The sequence below is a fragment of the Nasonia vitripennis genome (assembly GCF_009193385.2).
Source record: "Nasonia vitripennis strain AsymCx chromosome 2 unlocalized genomic scaffold, Nvit_psr_1.1 chr2_random0001, whole genome shotgun sequence".
NCBI lineage: Eukaryota > Metazoa > Arthropoda > Insecta > Hymenoptera > Pteromalidae > Nasonia > Nasonia vitripennis.
Genome location: NW_022279607.1, coordinates 297,685 through 315,377, shown reverse-complemented (window position 1 = coordinate 315,377; position 17,693 = coordinate 297,685). Strand labels below are relative to the sequence as shown.

Here is a 17,693-nt window from a genome sequence, read left to right as displayed (position 1 = left end):
AAATTTTTTTTGGGAGTCAGGTACAACATATAGAACATACATATACAGTTTAGGCAGAAATAAAAATTTTCATCTTCGATTTCACAGAGAACCACCATATATATATATATATATATATATATATATATATATATATATATGGGTGGTTCTGTTAGAGCCTCATTCGAGGTTAGCCCGAGATTCGGCGTAGATTCGCTCAAGCTTTCATCAGAGATCAACTCTAGGCACGCTCTGTACGCTTGGGATATGCAAAATGTTCGCGTGAGGTTGAGCCATGGCTCACGCACAGTACTTGCGCGGTTGACTGAAATTGATCAAAGTGCAGAACACGGTTAATTGAGGCATATCACGGTCAACCGGGGCATATCCGCGCACCACGGCACGTCGCGATAAACATCTCTCTGTATGTTGACATACGAGTAGCTCAAAGCATTTCAAATTTAGTTGCAGATTTTTAAAATGCCTTTGATTATGAAAAATTTGCAATAATTATAAAGAAAAAATATAATGGTTTAGTGACGAACCCCGCCCCAAGCTCGCTACATTGGGTATGTGAGTTCACGGAAAGACTAGAACCGATTTAAAGGTCAACGCGTACCCGGCGCCATCTGGATCGAGCTTGCAAGTCATATATTGTTATGGCATTGTATAGGAAAAAATTACGCTTATTTGACTCGAACAACACTTTAAAAGTGATATAGGTAGTTTGTCTGCTTAGCGCTGTTTTAAAGTTGCTCAATGCCTTTTAATGGCTATATGTTTTAAAAGTCATATTTTGATAAGTCTATGTTATAATTTTATGTCATATTAGTTACATTAATGAACATTGATATATTATACATAAACTTGGTTAATATAGCCATTTGAAGCACGTACATTTAAAATATTGAAGAATTTTGTGGTAACGCAAGTATTGTTTCTTATAATTTAAAAGTATACATAAAACAGGAAATGGCAAAACAATTTATTTTTCAAAAATAAAAAAAATAGTACATTATGCAACAAGGGAGTAAAGCCGTTGATTATTCCCGCAGGTGAGAGTTTACAGTAAATCACCCAAGGGAATAATCGACTTTACTCTCGTGTTGCATATAGTGCTTTATTGACTGAACTGTGTAGCCACCTTATATCTTGAAAAGTGGGACCTACAAAAGTTAAATTGACTAAATTAATACAATTTTTTTAAATATTCAAAATATTCAAAATTTTTTAATTTTTTTCATAATTTTTCTTCTTTTTAAGGGGAGGCGAGAGCTGTAGCTTCGCAAATCCGCCACGGGGTATTTAGTATTTCAAATGCAAAAAAAAACTAAAAGCCGTATTGACATTTTCTTTCGGTAGAATGATTCACTTATCTCAAACCTATGGCGCTCTGCTCATTATATTGATGAAATTTCAAATTAAAAAAAGTTAATAAGTAAAATTGATGTTTGAGGTTGGCGCCGTAATCGCATAAACATGCGTAAACACACGCTTGTATTTCACAACTTTCACAAAAACCAAAAGTCCGATTGGTATTTTTTTTTCGGTAGAATGATTCACTAAACTCAGCACTATGGCGCTCTCATCTTGGTTTTTCATTGCAAGCTTTATTAAAAAAGTTATATGGAACAGAAAAACAGTGTTTTGAGCTCCCACATCCCCTTAACGCTTTTTCTAAATTTTTCAAATTATCAAAAATTTTCAAAATTTTGCGGGAATAAACAGTTTATTTCCCGCAAATGTACTCTATTCCCGTATTTTGCGGGAATAAAGTAAATTTGTAAAATAAAAAAAATACGAGGGAATAAAATGCTATTTTAGTCCCGCTTTTCAGGGAATAAAGTGGCTATTATAGTTCAGTCGTGAATAAAATAATTTAACATCCCAGATAGAAAAAAGTAGTATTTTACCGTAGCTTGCTGCAAAATTGAGTACACGTAAGTGATTTTAGTACAGTTACGTAAATGCATTGTATGTTTCTGTACGTTTCTATGTATGTGCACATTATGCATACATGAAAAAACTAAATTTTTTTGTAGCACAATGAGAATAAATCTTTAAAAGTTTTATTTAGATATTTCAGGTAATAAGCCCTCGAAGATACCCTGGTAGAACGTTAACGGGTTTCGCACGTTAATTTATAAAAAAAGTAGCTAGAAACGGTAGCTAACGGTAGCTGACGGTAGCTAGCAACCTGTCTGTTTGGCAGCTTATTTTCTGCTGAAACCTGCTAATAACTCGTTAAGATATTTAAAGCGAGCCCTTTGTCAGTAAATTATAGACCGAAAATGCAAACATTCAATAGTAATTAGTAATATTTTATTCTCACTTGCGCCGGTGTGCTGTACGACACAACGCAACGTGCTGGCCCTCTCTGTATCTCTCGCATGCGCTGTGTACTGACTTATATTTCAGAATTATCAGGTTTCAAGCAGTAAGCCAGCTTTAAATAACTCACTCTTGTTAGCAGGTTTCCTGCTAGGAACCTGTAAAAAGGTCGCTCTGATAGCGGGTTTTTAGCTAATTTCATCTTAATTTTTAACGTATCCCGCATATTTCTAGCTAGAAACCCGTTAATATTTCTACCAGGTTATCGCTATAGATATATAGTAAACGAGAAAATATGCCGCCCCTTTGCGATGCACTTATTGCATTACGATACTTGCGTCATAAGTCGTACTTTACGGCACAGCGCGTATAAGCACCTGAGTGTAGCGAGTGCGCTTAACGCCGTGCCATAACGATGGACTTATGACGCGTGTATCGTAAGATATTTTATTGCACTGACTAGCATAAATCCGCTGGCACGACTATCCGTGGCATTAGCAGTCCTTTTTGAAGTGAATACTTCTATAGGCTCGCCGGGTACACATTTTACTGGGGTGTGAATCGGCGGGCGGCGACCGTCACGGCGGCGCGACAGACCGATCGTCACGAAAGCAGCGGCAGCTCTCTCCCCCCGCCATGCGCACTTCGCCGCGCATATTAGCGTGCTCACACAGCTCAGCTATCCCCTTACATATCAGCCGCACTTATTTACACACGCTGCAAGCGGCTATCGGGTTTTCTCGGTTTTTCCTGCTGGATTTCGGGCCCCTCGACGCGCTAATATAGCGGTGCCCCTTTTCATGGCGCTTCAATTTTTTCGCGTTAACTAGACGACGTGACTTTTTTAATATGCGCGAAACGTTTACAAGTAAACATTATTGACTTGAGGTAAACATTATTACTTTATGACACGCCGTGGCGTAAATCTTGATTTAATGCACGCTCGTGCAAAAATGCACTCGCTACATCTCGGTTTACGCATGTGTTATAAAATAGCGTACGATACTATTATTTTAATTATATTTTACACACCATCTATTTAAGTATTCACTTCTATCAGCTGTACTCGAGACAGCCACATTTTTTTGCACCGTGGGGTTAGCACCCGAGCGTAGCGAGGGCGATATGCACGGAGCAATAAAGGACTACTTATGCCACGGATAGGCATGATATAAATGCGGATTTATGCCACGCATTGTTATAAAGGTAATTTTAAATGACTTATTATTAATTTTCTAGCTCTTGGAGACATTTCAGCTCACTTTCGCACACAAAGCGTATATCAAACAGTATTACATATACAGCTAATATATATATATATATATATATATATATATATATATATATATATATATATATATATATATCGTGAGACCATCGCTCGTTTAAAATTACAAAAGATGTTATAATGACTCTATCGGTCTATACAAGCACAATTAATTTTGAAATAATAGGCTATGACACTGTTCATTCTCAAAATTTGAGATCTCTGAACAGGTATGCCTTTGACTGTATTTTGACACTTGGTTGAAAATTGTGTCCACTAGATGGCTAAGTCTTCTTTTTCTCTCTCTCGAAAGGAAAAACGGAGACTCGGACTACTTAAAGGCCGCGACTTGACAAGGCGGCAGGCGTCTAAGGAAGCCGTCAGATCCTTACTGAGGAATCCAATCTGACGGTAGGACGAAACGCCGAGATTTTTATTTTATTTTTGAAAGGCATGCCTGTTCAGAGATCTCAAATTTTGAGAATGAATAGTGTCATGTCCTATTATTTCAAAATTAATTGTGCTCGTATAGACCGATAGAGTCATTCTAACATCTTTTTTATTGTTATACATAAATTTTTTTCAATACCCTACGATGTAGTAGTTTTTTTCAAAGTACATCGCAAAGGGATAAGATAGTTTCTCATTTATTATATGCCAATAGCGATATTTTCGAGGTCCCTTAAAGATATTGACATAATTTTAATAATTACGAACAAACGTGGGAGAGTTAACCCGTGACAGAGGTTATTGTATGTTGTTTCCATGGGTCATAATTTTAACACAAAGTCTAAGTTCTTTACTAAAGATATCCTTATAACTATAAAACAAATTTGAAAGTAAGATTAACAACTTTGACACAGTGTTCGCTAATGATTTAAGATCATGTCTAATTAAAAACATAGAATCTGTTGTTTCTCGTCCACTTATTAATGTAAAACAGGACAAAGAAAAAAACAAGTGTTAACTCTCCCACGTTTGTTCGTAATCATTAATTTTTGGTAAATATGGAGAGTAATAAGTATAATTTTGTTATGCATTGAAATTACGCATTTCTTCGCGTCATTTTTATGTGTTATTTGTGATGTAGAATTGCGACGTATTGATTTCTAATGCTTTATCACCTGGTTCAATATTTATTAAAAATTGTGATATTCTTTAGCACTATAAAATTTTTTAACATAATTTTAGTATTTTATTTTCTTACGCACATTATACCCTGGTAGAAATGTTCACCATCGATTGTGCAGTTAACGGGGAATTTTCAAAGTTAAAACTTCACACTACGTTTTTTTAATTGTTATTTGCAAAAAACAATTAACTAAAAAGTTAAGTACGTATATTAGGCGTATCTGAACATATTTCAGTATTTTATTTAATTGCATGTACGTATTTAGTTCTGAATACTTACACTCTTAAATACTTTGAATTTGTTAATTTTCTACGCACTGGCCCTCATTTTTCGCACTAGCGTCCACATGTAATATATATCACTGCATATAATCACAGGTATAGATAGTTTCAAATTAAATTTAATCGTTCATTTTGAGTAAATTTGGCCCGGTTTCGATTAACACGTTTACCAACGAAAATGGGGAACTTTCTACCAGGGATATTTAGTTCTAAATATATGTATACTCTTAAGGGGCGGCCGTATCTAAAAGCGCCGTTTTTATATTAGGTATATGCTTTCTAAATAAAACTTATAATAGCAGAGCAGTTCGAAAAATCATTTTAATAAAACTAGAAGTCAATCAGTTTTTTTTTTGCATTGAAAATACGAAATGTCCTGTGGCGTCGTTGCAAAGGTTTTCACCTGGCCACCCCTGAAATACTGTAAATTGGTTAAAATAAGTGGCTATATGTAGGCACTACCATGCGGACACTACTTCGGAAAATAAAGGCCAGTGTCTAAAAAGTTAAGAAATTCAAACTATTTAAGATTATAAGTATTCCGAACTAAATATGTATATGCTATTAAAAAATTACTGAAATTGCGTAAAAAATTTTCCAAATGCATTAAGAATTTCAACATTTTTAATACATCTTAAAATTACGTGATACAACGTTTGCATCACAAAACAAATAATATAAAAAGTACACTAAGAAATGAGTAATTTTAATACACCGCAAAATTACGATAATAATATTATATTAATAATAATGATGTTTTTTGTCGCCATTGGATATATATATATATATATATATATATATATATATATCATTACACAATAAACTAAAAGAACACATAAGTAGAAAAAAAAAAGATTCTAAGTTTTGGCGTACAAATAATATGACTACAGTAGTAGAAGTAATCTCTTGGATCTTGTACAATGTATAGTTCAATATACAGCACATTAAGTAATTTACTACCTTATTAACAAGCCTTTTCAGAAGGAGTACCAAATTTCATCTAAAACATTAAGGGCTCAGTTCGCGACATGCAATTTAGACGTTTCACTTCTACACTTTCAGTTTTTTAAAGGTGGGCGTGGATATATATTCTAATTTTCTTTAAAAGACAGTCGTAATATTTACTCAATGTTATACGATTACTTGTTATTCATTAATCGAGGAAGTATATAGTTTTATTTATTGAGGAAGTCGAGGTGTTTGTTTTTTCCTTTGGTCGTTTGCTCGTACATAGAAAATCGTGTTTGCCGACTTTTACAGTCTATTTATATTGAAGGATAGCAATATATTTATCCAGTTGTTTGTTGATGTAAAAAATACTGTATAATATTAAAATGAGTTTTTTTATTGACATAGGAACTACAGTGTTTTCTACTGATTTATCATGCGACATTTAATTATGTTTCTGTTTACATATACTCAAATGAATAGACAATGTAAATACATTTAAAAAAATTCTTCATTTACATATTTGACGCTACATCGTGCTAGATAACATTTTATGCCTACAATTTAAAAACATAATCTACGTCAAAAGAACATATATATTTAAACTTTCTTCTTTCCATACATTTATTGCCGCATGCTTGATATAATAACACACATATATGTATATGTGCTTTGTAATTAGTAATCATGCAACGGGGTGAACATCACATCAATTCTCATAAAGCAGTAAGAAATTGAGGAACTAGAAGGAAACGATAAACAAATTAACGTTCCTTATTTGAACAGACGGTAACCAATAATAAAATCATAGTGATCATCCGGTCAGGAAGATATAATGTGAACAACAAATTTAGCCTTTATAACAGCATCTTAGTAAAAAAGAAGCCAATCTAGAAAAACAGTCTTCAACAATCGTTTGTCTAGGCGTGTCTTCACGATATTTTGTTTCTCCACCATGAGAATTTTATCTTGGGAGTTGGATATTGAAAACTTATCACTGTATGAGGTATAAAGGAAAGAATAGGTAAGAAGTTGGCGGCACAGCTTTTGACCTTGGATTGTTGTTTGGTCTGGTTATCTTGTTGTACGACTGATTCATTTGTTACTTTATTTTTATGCAGATGTTGCTGGTGTTGAACGTGATGGGGGTATCGATGATGGCGATAAACTTTTTGGTTACGTTGGTAATCATATTTGTCAATGTTATTACTGTTATTTTGAAAGATTGGAGAAGGATGAAGACAAGAAGCGCTAGGCTTTAAGAGATCCAATCGTTCTTTACCATGCAGCGTGCAGTTGATTTTGGCGCTCTGCATGCATTCTGGTATTTTATCGTTGTTGTTATCGCTACTAGAAAGCTTAATGATTTTTGAGTGAAGTGGCAAAATAAGAGCTGGTAAGCTATTTAGAGATTTGAGAGAAGCTCTGCGATAAACTTTGGATCGAGTTTTAGCGCTCATTAGTTGTGGTGATGAAGTTGACCGGCTAGATTTTTGTGAAGACATTGACGTTGAATATGAAGAATAATATGAGAGGGGCGAATCATTAGCTTTAAAGGAGGATAAACTTAAGTTAATTGTGAGAAGTTGGGGAGATGTTTGCAAATAATAGGAAGGTGGTAGAGAGGATGAGGAGAGGGGCAGGGAAGAGGAAGCAAGGGTGTTCGCCTCGTCAAAGCCGGCGGCATGGGCACTGCAGTTGCTGCAACAAGCAATGTCTGCCGGCGACGGGGCGTCCATGAACCCTCAGCTTGGAAATTTGGAGTAGAACGCGCAAGTTAGGTCGTAGTTTTTAAAGCGACAATACTGTACATCGTTTCGCACATAGTCCACTTCAAAACCGAAATTATCAGACTGTTCGAGTTCGCGTGGACAGTCTGCCGCCACTGATTCCTTGTTGGCGAAGATGCTGACGACGAATTTCCCAGGTTTAAAAGTCCTCAAAACGCGCTCGATTACCTCCCCATACGAGGCTTCAGGAATGTTGGATTCGAAGGAGACATATGAAAAATCCGGCTCCGGTGTTATATGGATAGTCATATAGCTTCCCTGCAAGAAAAATAAACACATATGAAGATTTTATAATGATTAAAAAAAAGAAATAAATAAAAGCGCGCTAACACTTTTTGAGACACCATTCATTGAGTATCCGCAAGGTTCGAAGAGAAAGTCATCTATGAACATGTTAGGTATAAGCATATCAATGCCGGATTTGTGAGTTGCTTCCGAAGCGGAGGAGCAAATTTCACGAGTGAAGATTGCCATGACATCAGGGTCAAGATTCGTCATCAGAATTTCAAGCGTTTGGTCAGGCTCACAGCCATTCTGTAACTGCGACTTTGGCTTCTCACGATTCAGCGTGTATAAATACCAGCAGTCGTTGTCTTCCGAGCCCAAGCAGTAAGCTTCGCCATCTACAAGCATTTACAAATGTTTATAAATAATAGTTTTGAGCGTCTACCTGATAAATCTAATGAGGGGGCACCAAAGCGACTAGCGTACTTCACTCAACATTTTTCGGGGACTACTTTTGACTCGAAATCACAATATCTGCGAGAATTTAATCCTATGGGTCTTGGTGATCATTGAGATACCTATTTACTTATAATTATTTATGCAGAATACAATATAGATGTAAATAACATGCAAGATACAAGATAGGATCCTTGCAAAAATTGTTTTGTGTCAAAAAAGTCTCCTAAGAAATGCTAAGCAAGATTGGTCATCCGAAAGCTCTTGTAAGTTTAAATTAATTATTAAAATATAAATTTCTTGAATCAAACATTTTTTTAAAGACATTTTCAGATGACTTAATATGGTTAATAAATGTTAGGTACATTTGAGAATCAATTTTCACTTCAAAATAGTACATTTCGGTATCCATTTCTTAAAGTGAGATTGCGATAGTATCGAATTGAAGCTCTTACAGAGCCAATTCAGACCGTTATCAAAAAATTTCATTGGTGGGTACAGTGGAACAACTTCAGAGGGAGATAGGAAGCAACTTCAGAGAGCATAACAACAACAACAAAATCAACGCGCGCTAAGCCAATTTTTAGTAGTACAAAAGAACTGATTCTTGCATGAATGAGTTAGTTACCTGAAGAAACTATCGTTTTTCGCCGGTTTATAGAACATACTTTTTTATAAAATGCGATTCGTCTCACGCAGAGTATGTGAAATCAAATTTTCGGACGGGTTATTTTTGAAAGAGTATCTGTATATTTCGATACAGTGCGAAAAAGTTGATCCTACATGAATATAGTCAATTTTTGCACGCTTATTAAACTATATTTCTCGACACAGGCCACACAAGTGAAATTGTCGCATTCTATGAATAGGAATATGAAAGAATTTCTATCAGATATCGTATCCATTGTTTCTCTTAGACCTTCCTATTTTATTCAATTGTTTTATTTTTATTACTTGCTCTCGCAGAAACGTTAAGAAAATATCGTTTATAGAGTTAGCGTGTAGATTTGAAGGGTATGTGGAAGCTTGCTTCCACATACCCTTAAAATGGAACATTGCTTTTTCTGGCCCATGAGAATTTGTTTATAAAAGCATGCATTGAAAAACCAAGACCCGAGCGCAACAGTGTATATAATCCAAAGGATCATTCTACTACCGAAAGAAATTGTCAATTGGACTCCTACTTTTCGATAAGTTTTGAAATACGAAAGGGAGTTTATGCGATCTTAGTACGATCTCAGCGCTAACCTTATAATTAAGTAGTACCAGTTAGTAGTAGTAAACTTTTTATTATTTGACTTTCTATCAATATAAAAAGCACAGCACTATTGTAATTTAGTTTAATGAATGAGTAAACCGAAAAGTTACTTACCCAACTAAAACAAAAAAAAAAACAGATGACAATCATCCGATTATTAGCTGATAATCAGGTGATATCAGCTGAATAATTTTATTAAAGCTGATAGTTACAAAAATGCGTTTGTATGAAATAAAATGTTAATGATAATCAGCTGATTATCAGGTAATAATCATCAAAAATTTTTTACCCTTCAGTATATTTTTTCAAAGTAGTTTAAAATTAATAAAATTTATAAAATTCATATAATCAGGGCATAATATGTTTTGGTGTTATCATCTGGATGATAACACCAAAACATTGGCTTTGAGCTACAAAATTTTTTTAAATATTAATAAATAAAAATTTTGCAGTTCACAGCCAGTGTTTTGGTGTTATCATCTGGATGGTAAAACCGTATTGGCCCTAATTTTGTGATATTTATAAATTTTATTAATTTTAAACTACTTCAAAAAAATATACTAAAGTTAAAAAATTGTTTGATTATTATTACCCAATAATCAGCCGATTATCATTATCATTTTATCTCATATAATAGTATATTTCGATACAAATGCGCAAAAGTTGATTCTACACGAGTGGGAGGTTTGTCGCCCGAGCGAAGCAAGGATGACAATCTCACGAGTGTAGAATCAACTTTCCGTACGTGTATCGAACGTTATTTTTTTATACAGGGGGCAGAAAATGCGATTGAACGCACGCAGAGCGTGCGTAAAAGTGCAGTTTACGCACACCGTAACAAAAATGCATATTTGTAACTATCAGCTTAAATATAAATATTAAGCTGATATCACCTGATAATCAGCTGGCGTTTTGGCATGGTTATCAGCAGATTATCAGCTAATAATCAGTTGATTGTTATCTACTTGTTTTCAGTAGGGTAGACTTTTAGTTTTTTTTCGGCATTTGAAATACAAAATACCTTGTGGCGTATTTGGGAAGCTTTAGCTCCCACCTCAAAGAAAGTGGGCTGTATGCGAGCATCAAATTTAAACCTAAAATGCTTAAAGCCACCCTGGTAGAAAATTGAGGTTAAATTGACCAGAATTCTGGCGAATTTTCTGGTGGGTTGCCAGAATCTGCGACAGAATCTTGCCAGAAAGCTTCAGAGTCGCGAGGCGGTTGGTTAGTGGGCAGAATTCTGGTGAAAATTCTGGCGGAGATAAAGAAAGGCAATTTAAGGTTAGAATGAGTAATGAGTACACATATATTGATTTGCTTACAACTCGATGACTACATTTATTCATAATTTCTGCTTATAAATCAGTTCTATTTATTTAGTATTCTAATTAGCTTCATCTGAAACAGCCCTCTATTCTAAGACAACCTGCACTTCATTCCACTTAACCGAACCAAGTCGCCTAACAGTAGTAACAGTAGCACAACAGTAGTGCAAAATTTTATGTCTAACAAAACTCAACTCAATCCTACTAATTATCCATTGAAATATTAAGTCGGTAGTTGGATACATATAAAAGAAATCATTATAGTAAAGAAACTTTTAATAATATAAAATCGCATCAAAAATCAAGAATTTAAAATTTCTTTATTAATTTTAAATAATAACGATGGTATAAAACTTCAATGCAAATATATATGATGAAACAATTTCTTAGTTTGTTCCAGAATTGAAAAAGAATCAAGTCAACTAAATTATATGTATCCTGATTTGATTTTTTATTTAATTTATATATCTGATTGATATTATTTTATAGGAAATTTTATTAGAAAGTGTAACTCAAGCTTAAAAGTATTCAAAAGGGAATATATTTTATGGTCTTAATCTACAACATTATTCATCTACATATACATGAACAAACCGCAGAAAATAAAATTCTCTAAAATACCCATTAAAAGAAATAATTCATGAACAAGTAGACAATACAGTACGCAATTTTTAATTTTAATTTTGTCATAATTAATTCTTGTACTAATTAATTATATTACTAGAAATTCAAGGTTAGTTGCGTAACAGTTTTATGAAAAAAAAATGATAATAATAAAAAACATCGCTAAAAGCGAAACGCTTTGCTTTTCACATAAGACACTCGCCATTATTTAAAGGTTCGCTGATGAACACACACATAGACACACATACACGCACAAAGTATGCAGATATTCAAATATTGTTGATAAATTCATTAAACTTGTAATGGGGTAAGACTTGACGATGAGAGGAAACATTTTCTTTTTTTCCTGTTCTAATTACCGGTTGTGTTATCGGATGGTATTTTCAATATACTGACAATGCTTTATAGAATAAATTCGTATTGTTATGAAACAGATCAATTTTTCAGATTCGTCAATTGCATAATCTAAATAAAACTACTCAGTGTCATTCGAATACTTTTATTGATCTGCTGCAGCAAAAAATAATGTTGAATTTTAATGACCATTGATTTGTGTATAAAATATTTTAGGGATTGTAATGATAATAACATATAAAATTTATAAATTAATATTACGATTAGAAAATAATAATCAACGGGACCTTTTTCGCAATAGCATTATTCCGGCTAAGGAAACAGACTAAACTATTCCTGATAAATGCTGCACTACGGGATAATACTTATTTAACATGGTGGGTCAGTATTTATTTGATTCTGTTCCTTTTTGCATGTAACGAAAAAAATCAGACGACAATTAACTGATAATCAGCTGATAATCAGCTAATAATCATGCCAAAACGTCAGCTGATTATCGGGTGATTTCAGCTCAGTATTTTTAATAAAGCTGATAGTTATAAATATGCGTTTATGTGAGATAAAATGTTAATGATCATCAGGTGATAATCACTCGAAATTGGTATCCTTTAATATATTTATTATAAGTTGTTTAAAATAAGTAAACTTTATAAATTTCACATAATGAGGGCCAGTACTGGTGTTACCATCAGGATGATAACACGAAAATTCTAGCTGTGAACTCTAAAATTTTTATTTTTTAACACTTAAAAAAAATTTATTTAAATTTAAGTATTGAAAAATAAAAATATTGGAGCTCACAGCCAGAGTTTTCGTGTTATCATTCAGATAGTAACACCAATACTGGCCCTCATTATGTGAAATTTATAAATTTTACTTATTTTAAACAACTCATAATAAATATATTAAAGATTACAAACTTTGAATGATTATCACCTGATAATCAGCTGACGTTTTGACATGATTATCTACTGATTATCAGCTGATTATCTGTTGATTGTCATCTAATTTATTTCAGTAGCAAGTACTTCCATCTGTGTAGCAGCTACGGCCATGCCGGAGCCGGAATGACAGTACGACACTGCAACGTACGACAGTCCCGCCATCTACGACATGTTGTACGACACTTATGACGATTTATGTCGCGTTGTTGCGGCCTATAGTTTTTGACTTGTTGAACGACGACAGCGCCACTGTGTGCTCTCTCTTAAATTCATATGTTCTTAACTAAACAGTTCTTAATTCTGTTACTATAAGGTTAAATGAGATTTATATTTTTGAAGCGAATTATATCATTCTGTGCGTTATAAGTATAAGCTAATGTATTTTAGCGAATTAATAATTTTAAGATTTTCCGTAAAAGCCATGGAGTCATGCTAGCAAATTGTGTAAGGAGTGAAGTTGCCTTGGATTACTAATGTTATTCTATAGTTATATCTATGTAGTTTATGGGTCGAATCGCTTGTCCAATTTTAATATTGAAATTTGCACTCCATATTTAGTACTTATTTTAGATTTTAGTTTGTTTTGACTTTTGAATTATAAATTGTAAATTATATTGCATACATTGTTGGTGCATAATAATATTGTTCGATAGATATTATCTTTCTCTAATTATTAGTGATATATGTGCGTGTATGTATATAATTTGTTGAATTGCACAAGTGTTCCATGTATGCGTATCCTGCCTTCAATAAAGTACTTCAATGGAATTATTAGATAAGTGATTGCTTATAAATTAAAAACAAAAATTATTGTTTAAAACTTTTTCTATTAATCGTTTACTTTGCGGAATTAATTTTATTGTTGCAGGTTCTTTAATGTTTATGATGTTTGTAGCAGATGAATTTTTTTATCAGCCACTTGACTAGTAAAGTATATTATTGTTAATTTATTAAAATTATTATTTATCTTGTATATAAATGATATAAAAAATTTAGGCTAAGCGTAGTGTTGAATACAGTATGTTTAGTATATATAGTGAGTTTGAGTGAAAAAAGTTGATTCAATCAACCATGGCATGTAATATAAGGTTTTTTTAAGAATTTAGGCTAGGCGTAGTGTAGAATATAGTATATTCAATATATATAGTGAGTTTGAGTGTAAAAAGTTGATTTTAGCAAGTATGACATGTAATATAAGTTTTTTTTTTTAATTTAGTCTAGGCGTAGTGTAGAATATAGTATATTCAATATATATAGTGAGTTTGAGTGAAAAAAGGTGATTCAAGCAAGTATGGCATGTAATATAAAGTTTTTTTTTGAAAAATTTAAGACAGGCGTAGTGTTGAATACAGTATATTTAGTATATATAGTGAGTTTGAGTGAAAAAAGTTGATTCAAGCAATTACGACATGTAATAAAAGTTTTTTTTTAATTTAGGCTAGGCTTAGTGAAGTATATAATATATTCAAAATATATATAGTGAGTTTGAGTGAAAAAAGTTTATTCAATCAAGCATGGCATGTAATATAAGGTTTTTTTTTAAATTTAGGCTAGGCGTAGTGTAGAATATAGTATATTCAATATATATAGTGAGTTTGAGTGAAAAAAGTTTATTCAATCAAGCATGGCATGTAATATAAGATTTTTTTAAGAATTTAGGCTAGGCATAGTGTAGAATATAGTATATTCAATATATATAGTGAGACTGAGTTAAAAAAGTTGATTCAAGCAAGTATGAGCAAGTATGAGTAATATAAGGCAATTTTAAAAATTTAGTCTAGACGTTGTGCAGAATATTGTATATTCAGTATATATAGTGAGTTTGAGTGAAAAAAGTTGATTTAAGCAAGTATGACATGTAATATAAAGTTTATTTTGAAAAATTTAAGACAGGCATAGTGTTGAATACAGTATATTTAGTATATATAGTGAGTTTGAGTGAAAAAAGTTGATTTAAGCAAGTATGACATGTAATATAAAGTTTTTTTTGAAAAATTTAAGACAGGCGTAGTGTTGAATACAGTATATTTAGTATATATAGTGAGATTGAGTGAAAAAAGTTGATTCAATCAACCATGGCATGTAATATAAGGTTTTTTTAAGAATTTAGGCTAGGCGTAGTGTAGAATATAGTATATTCAATATATATAGTGAGTTTGAGTGAAAAAAGTTGATTTTAGCAAGTATGGCATGTAATATAAAGTTTATTTTGAAAAATTTAAGACAGGCATAGTGTTGAATACAGTATATTTAGTATATATAGTGAGTTTGAGTGAAAAAAGTTGATTCAAGCAAGTATGGCATGTAATATAAAGTTTTTTTTTTGAAAAATTTAAGACAGGCGTAGTGTTGAATACAGTATATTTAGTATATATAGTGAGTTTGAGTGAAAAAAGTTGATTCAAGCAATTACGACATGTAATAAAAGTTTTTTTTTAATTTAGGCTAGGCTTAGTGAAGTATATAATATATTCAAAATATATATAGTGAGTTTGAGTGAAAAAAGTTTATTCAATCAAGCATGGCATGTAATATAAGTTTTTTTTTAATTTAGGCTAGGCGTTGTGCAGAATATCGTATAATCAGTATATATAGTGAGTTTGAGTGAAAAAAGTTGATTCAAGCAAGTATGGCATGTAATATAAAGTTTTTTTTTTAAAAATTTAAGACAGGCGTAGTGTTGAATACAGTATATTTAGTATATATAGTGAGTTTGAGTGAAAAAAGTTGATTCAAGCAATTACGACATGTAATAAAAGTTTTTTTTTAATTTAGGCTAGGCTTAGTGAAGTATATAATATATTCAAAATATATATAGTGAGTTTGAGTGAAAAAAGTTTATTCAATCAAGCATGGCATGTAATATAAGTTTTTTTTTAATTTAGGCTAGGCGTTGTGCAGAATATCGTATATTCAGTATATATAGTGAGTTTGAGTGAAAAAAGTTGATTCAAGCAAGTATGGCATGTAATATAAAGTTTTTTTTTTAAAAATTTAAGACAGGCGTAGTGTTGAATACAGTATATTTAGTATATATAGTGAGTTTGAGTGAAAAAAGTTGATTCAAGCAATTACGACATGTAATAAAAGTTTTTTTTTAATTTAGGCTAGGCTTAGTGAAGTATATAATATATTCAAAATATATATAGTGAGTTTGAGTGAAAAAAGTTTATTCAATCAAGCATGGCATGTAATATAAGGTTTTTTTTTAAATTTAGGCTAGGCGTAGTGTAGAATATAGTATATTCAATATATATAGTGAGTTTGAGTGAAAAAAGTTTATTCAATCAAGCATGGCATGTAATATAAGATTTTTTTAAGAATTTAGGCTAGGCATAGTGTAGAATATAGTATATTCAATATATATATATAGTGAGACTGAGTTAAAAAAGTTGATTCAAGCAAGTATGAGCAAGTATGAGTAATATAAGGCTATTTTAAAAATTTAGTCTAGACGTTGTGCAGAATATTGTATATTCAGTATATATAGTGAGTTTGAGTGAAAAAAGTTGATTTAAGCAAGTATGACATGTAATATAAGTTTTTTTTTTAATTTAGGCTAGGCGTTGTGCAGAATATCGTATATTCAGTATATATAGTGAGTTTGAGTGAAAAAAGTTGATTCAAGCAAGTATGGCATGTAATATAAAGTTTATTTTGAAAAATTTAAGACAGGCATAGTGTTGAATACAGTATATTTAGTATATATAGTGAGTTTGAGTGAAAAAAGTTGATTCAAGCAAGTATGTCATGTAATATAAAGTTTATTTTGAAAAATTTAAGACAGGCATAGTGTTGAATACAGTATATTTAGTATATATAGTGAGTTTGAGTGAAAAAAGTTGATTCAAGCAATTACGACATGTAATAAAAGTTTTTTTTTAATTTAGGCTAGGCTTAGTGAAGTATATAATATATTCAAAATATATATAGTGAGTTTGAGTGAGAAAAGGTGATTCAAGCAAGTATGAAGTGCAATATAAGTTTTTTTTTTTAATTTAGGCTAGGCTTAGTGAAGTATATAATATATTCAAAATATATATAGTGAGTTTGAGTGAAAAAAGTTTATTCAATCAAGCATGGCATGTAATATAAGGTTTTTTTTTAAATTTAGGCTAGGCGTAGTGTAGAATATAGTATATTCAATATATATAGTGAGTTTGAGTGAAAAAAGTTTATTCAATCAAGCATGGCATGTAATATAAGATTTTTTTAAGAATTTAGGTTAGGCATAGTGTAGAATATAGTATATTCAATATATATAGTGAGACTGAGTTAAAAAAGTTGATTCAAGCAAGTATGAGCAAGTATGAGTAATATAAGGCAATTTTAAAAATTTAGTCTAGACGTTGTGCAGAATATTGTATATTCAGTATATATAGTGAGTTTGAGTGAAAAAAGTTGATTTAAGCAAGTATGACATGTAATATAAAGTTTATTTTGAAAAATTTAAGACAGGCATAGTGTTGAATACAGTATATTTAGTATATATAGTGAGTTTGAGTGAAAAAAGTTGATTTAAGCAAGTATGACATGTAATATAAAGTTTTTTTTGAAAAATTTAAGACAGGCGTAGTGTTGAATACAGTATATTTAGTATATATAGTGAGATTGAGTGAAAAAAGTTGATTCAATCAACCATGGCATGTAATATAAGGTTTTTTTAAGAATTTAGGCTAGGCGTAGTGTAGAATATAGTATATTCAATATATATAGTGAGTTTGAGTGAAAAAAGTTGATTTTAGCAAGTATGGCATGTAATATAAAGTTTATTTTGAA

General features: G+C 31.8%; 2 protein-coding genes across 2 annotated transcripts in view; both read right to left on the bottom strand.

The window, feature by feature from the left end:
- Nucleotides 1-6,290: 6,290 nt before the first annotated feature.
- On the bottom strand, nt 6,291-7,980 carry LOC116416227. Its single transcript, XM_031923906.2, has one exon. The coding sequence runs from the start codon at nt 7,675-7,677 to the stop codon at nt 6,871-6,873; it is 807 nt and encodes a 268-aa protein (XP_031779766.1). The 5' UTR covers nt 7,678-7,980; the 3' UTR covers nt 6,291-6,870.
- The window catches only part of LOC100120658 (S-adenosylmethionine decarboxylase proenzyme), a 231,299-nt gene continuing 219,916 nt past the window's right edge, over nt 6,311-17,693 (bottom strand). The window contains exons 5-6 of the mRNA XM_031923904.2: nt 8,059-8,351; nt 6,311-7,986 (exon numbers count right to left, since the gene is read on the bottom strand). Coding sequence (XP_031779764.1) covers nt 7,684-7,986; nt 8,059-8,351 — 596 coding nt within the window. The 3' untranslated portion in view covers nt 6,311-7,683. The remainder of the gene's footprint in view (nt 7,987-8,058; nt 8,352-17,693) is intronic.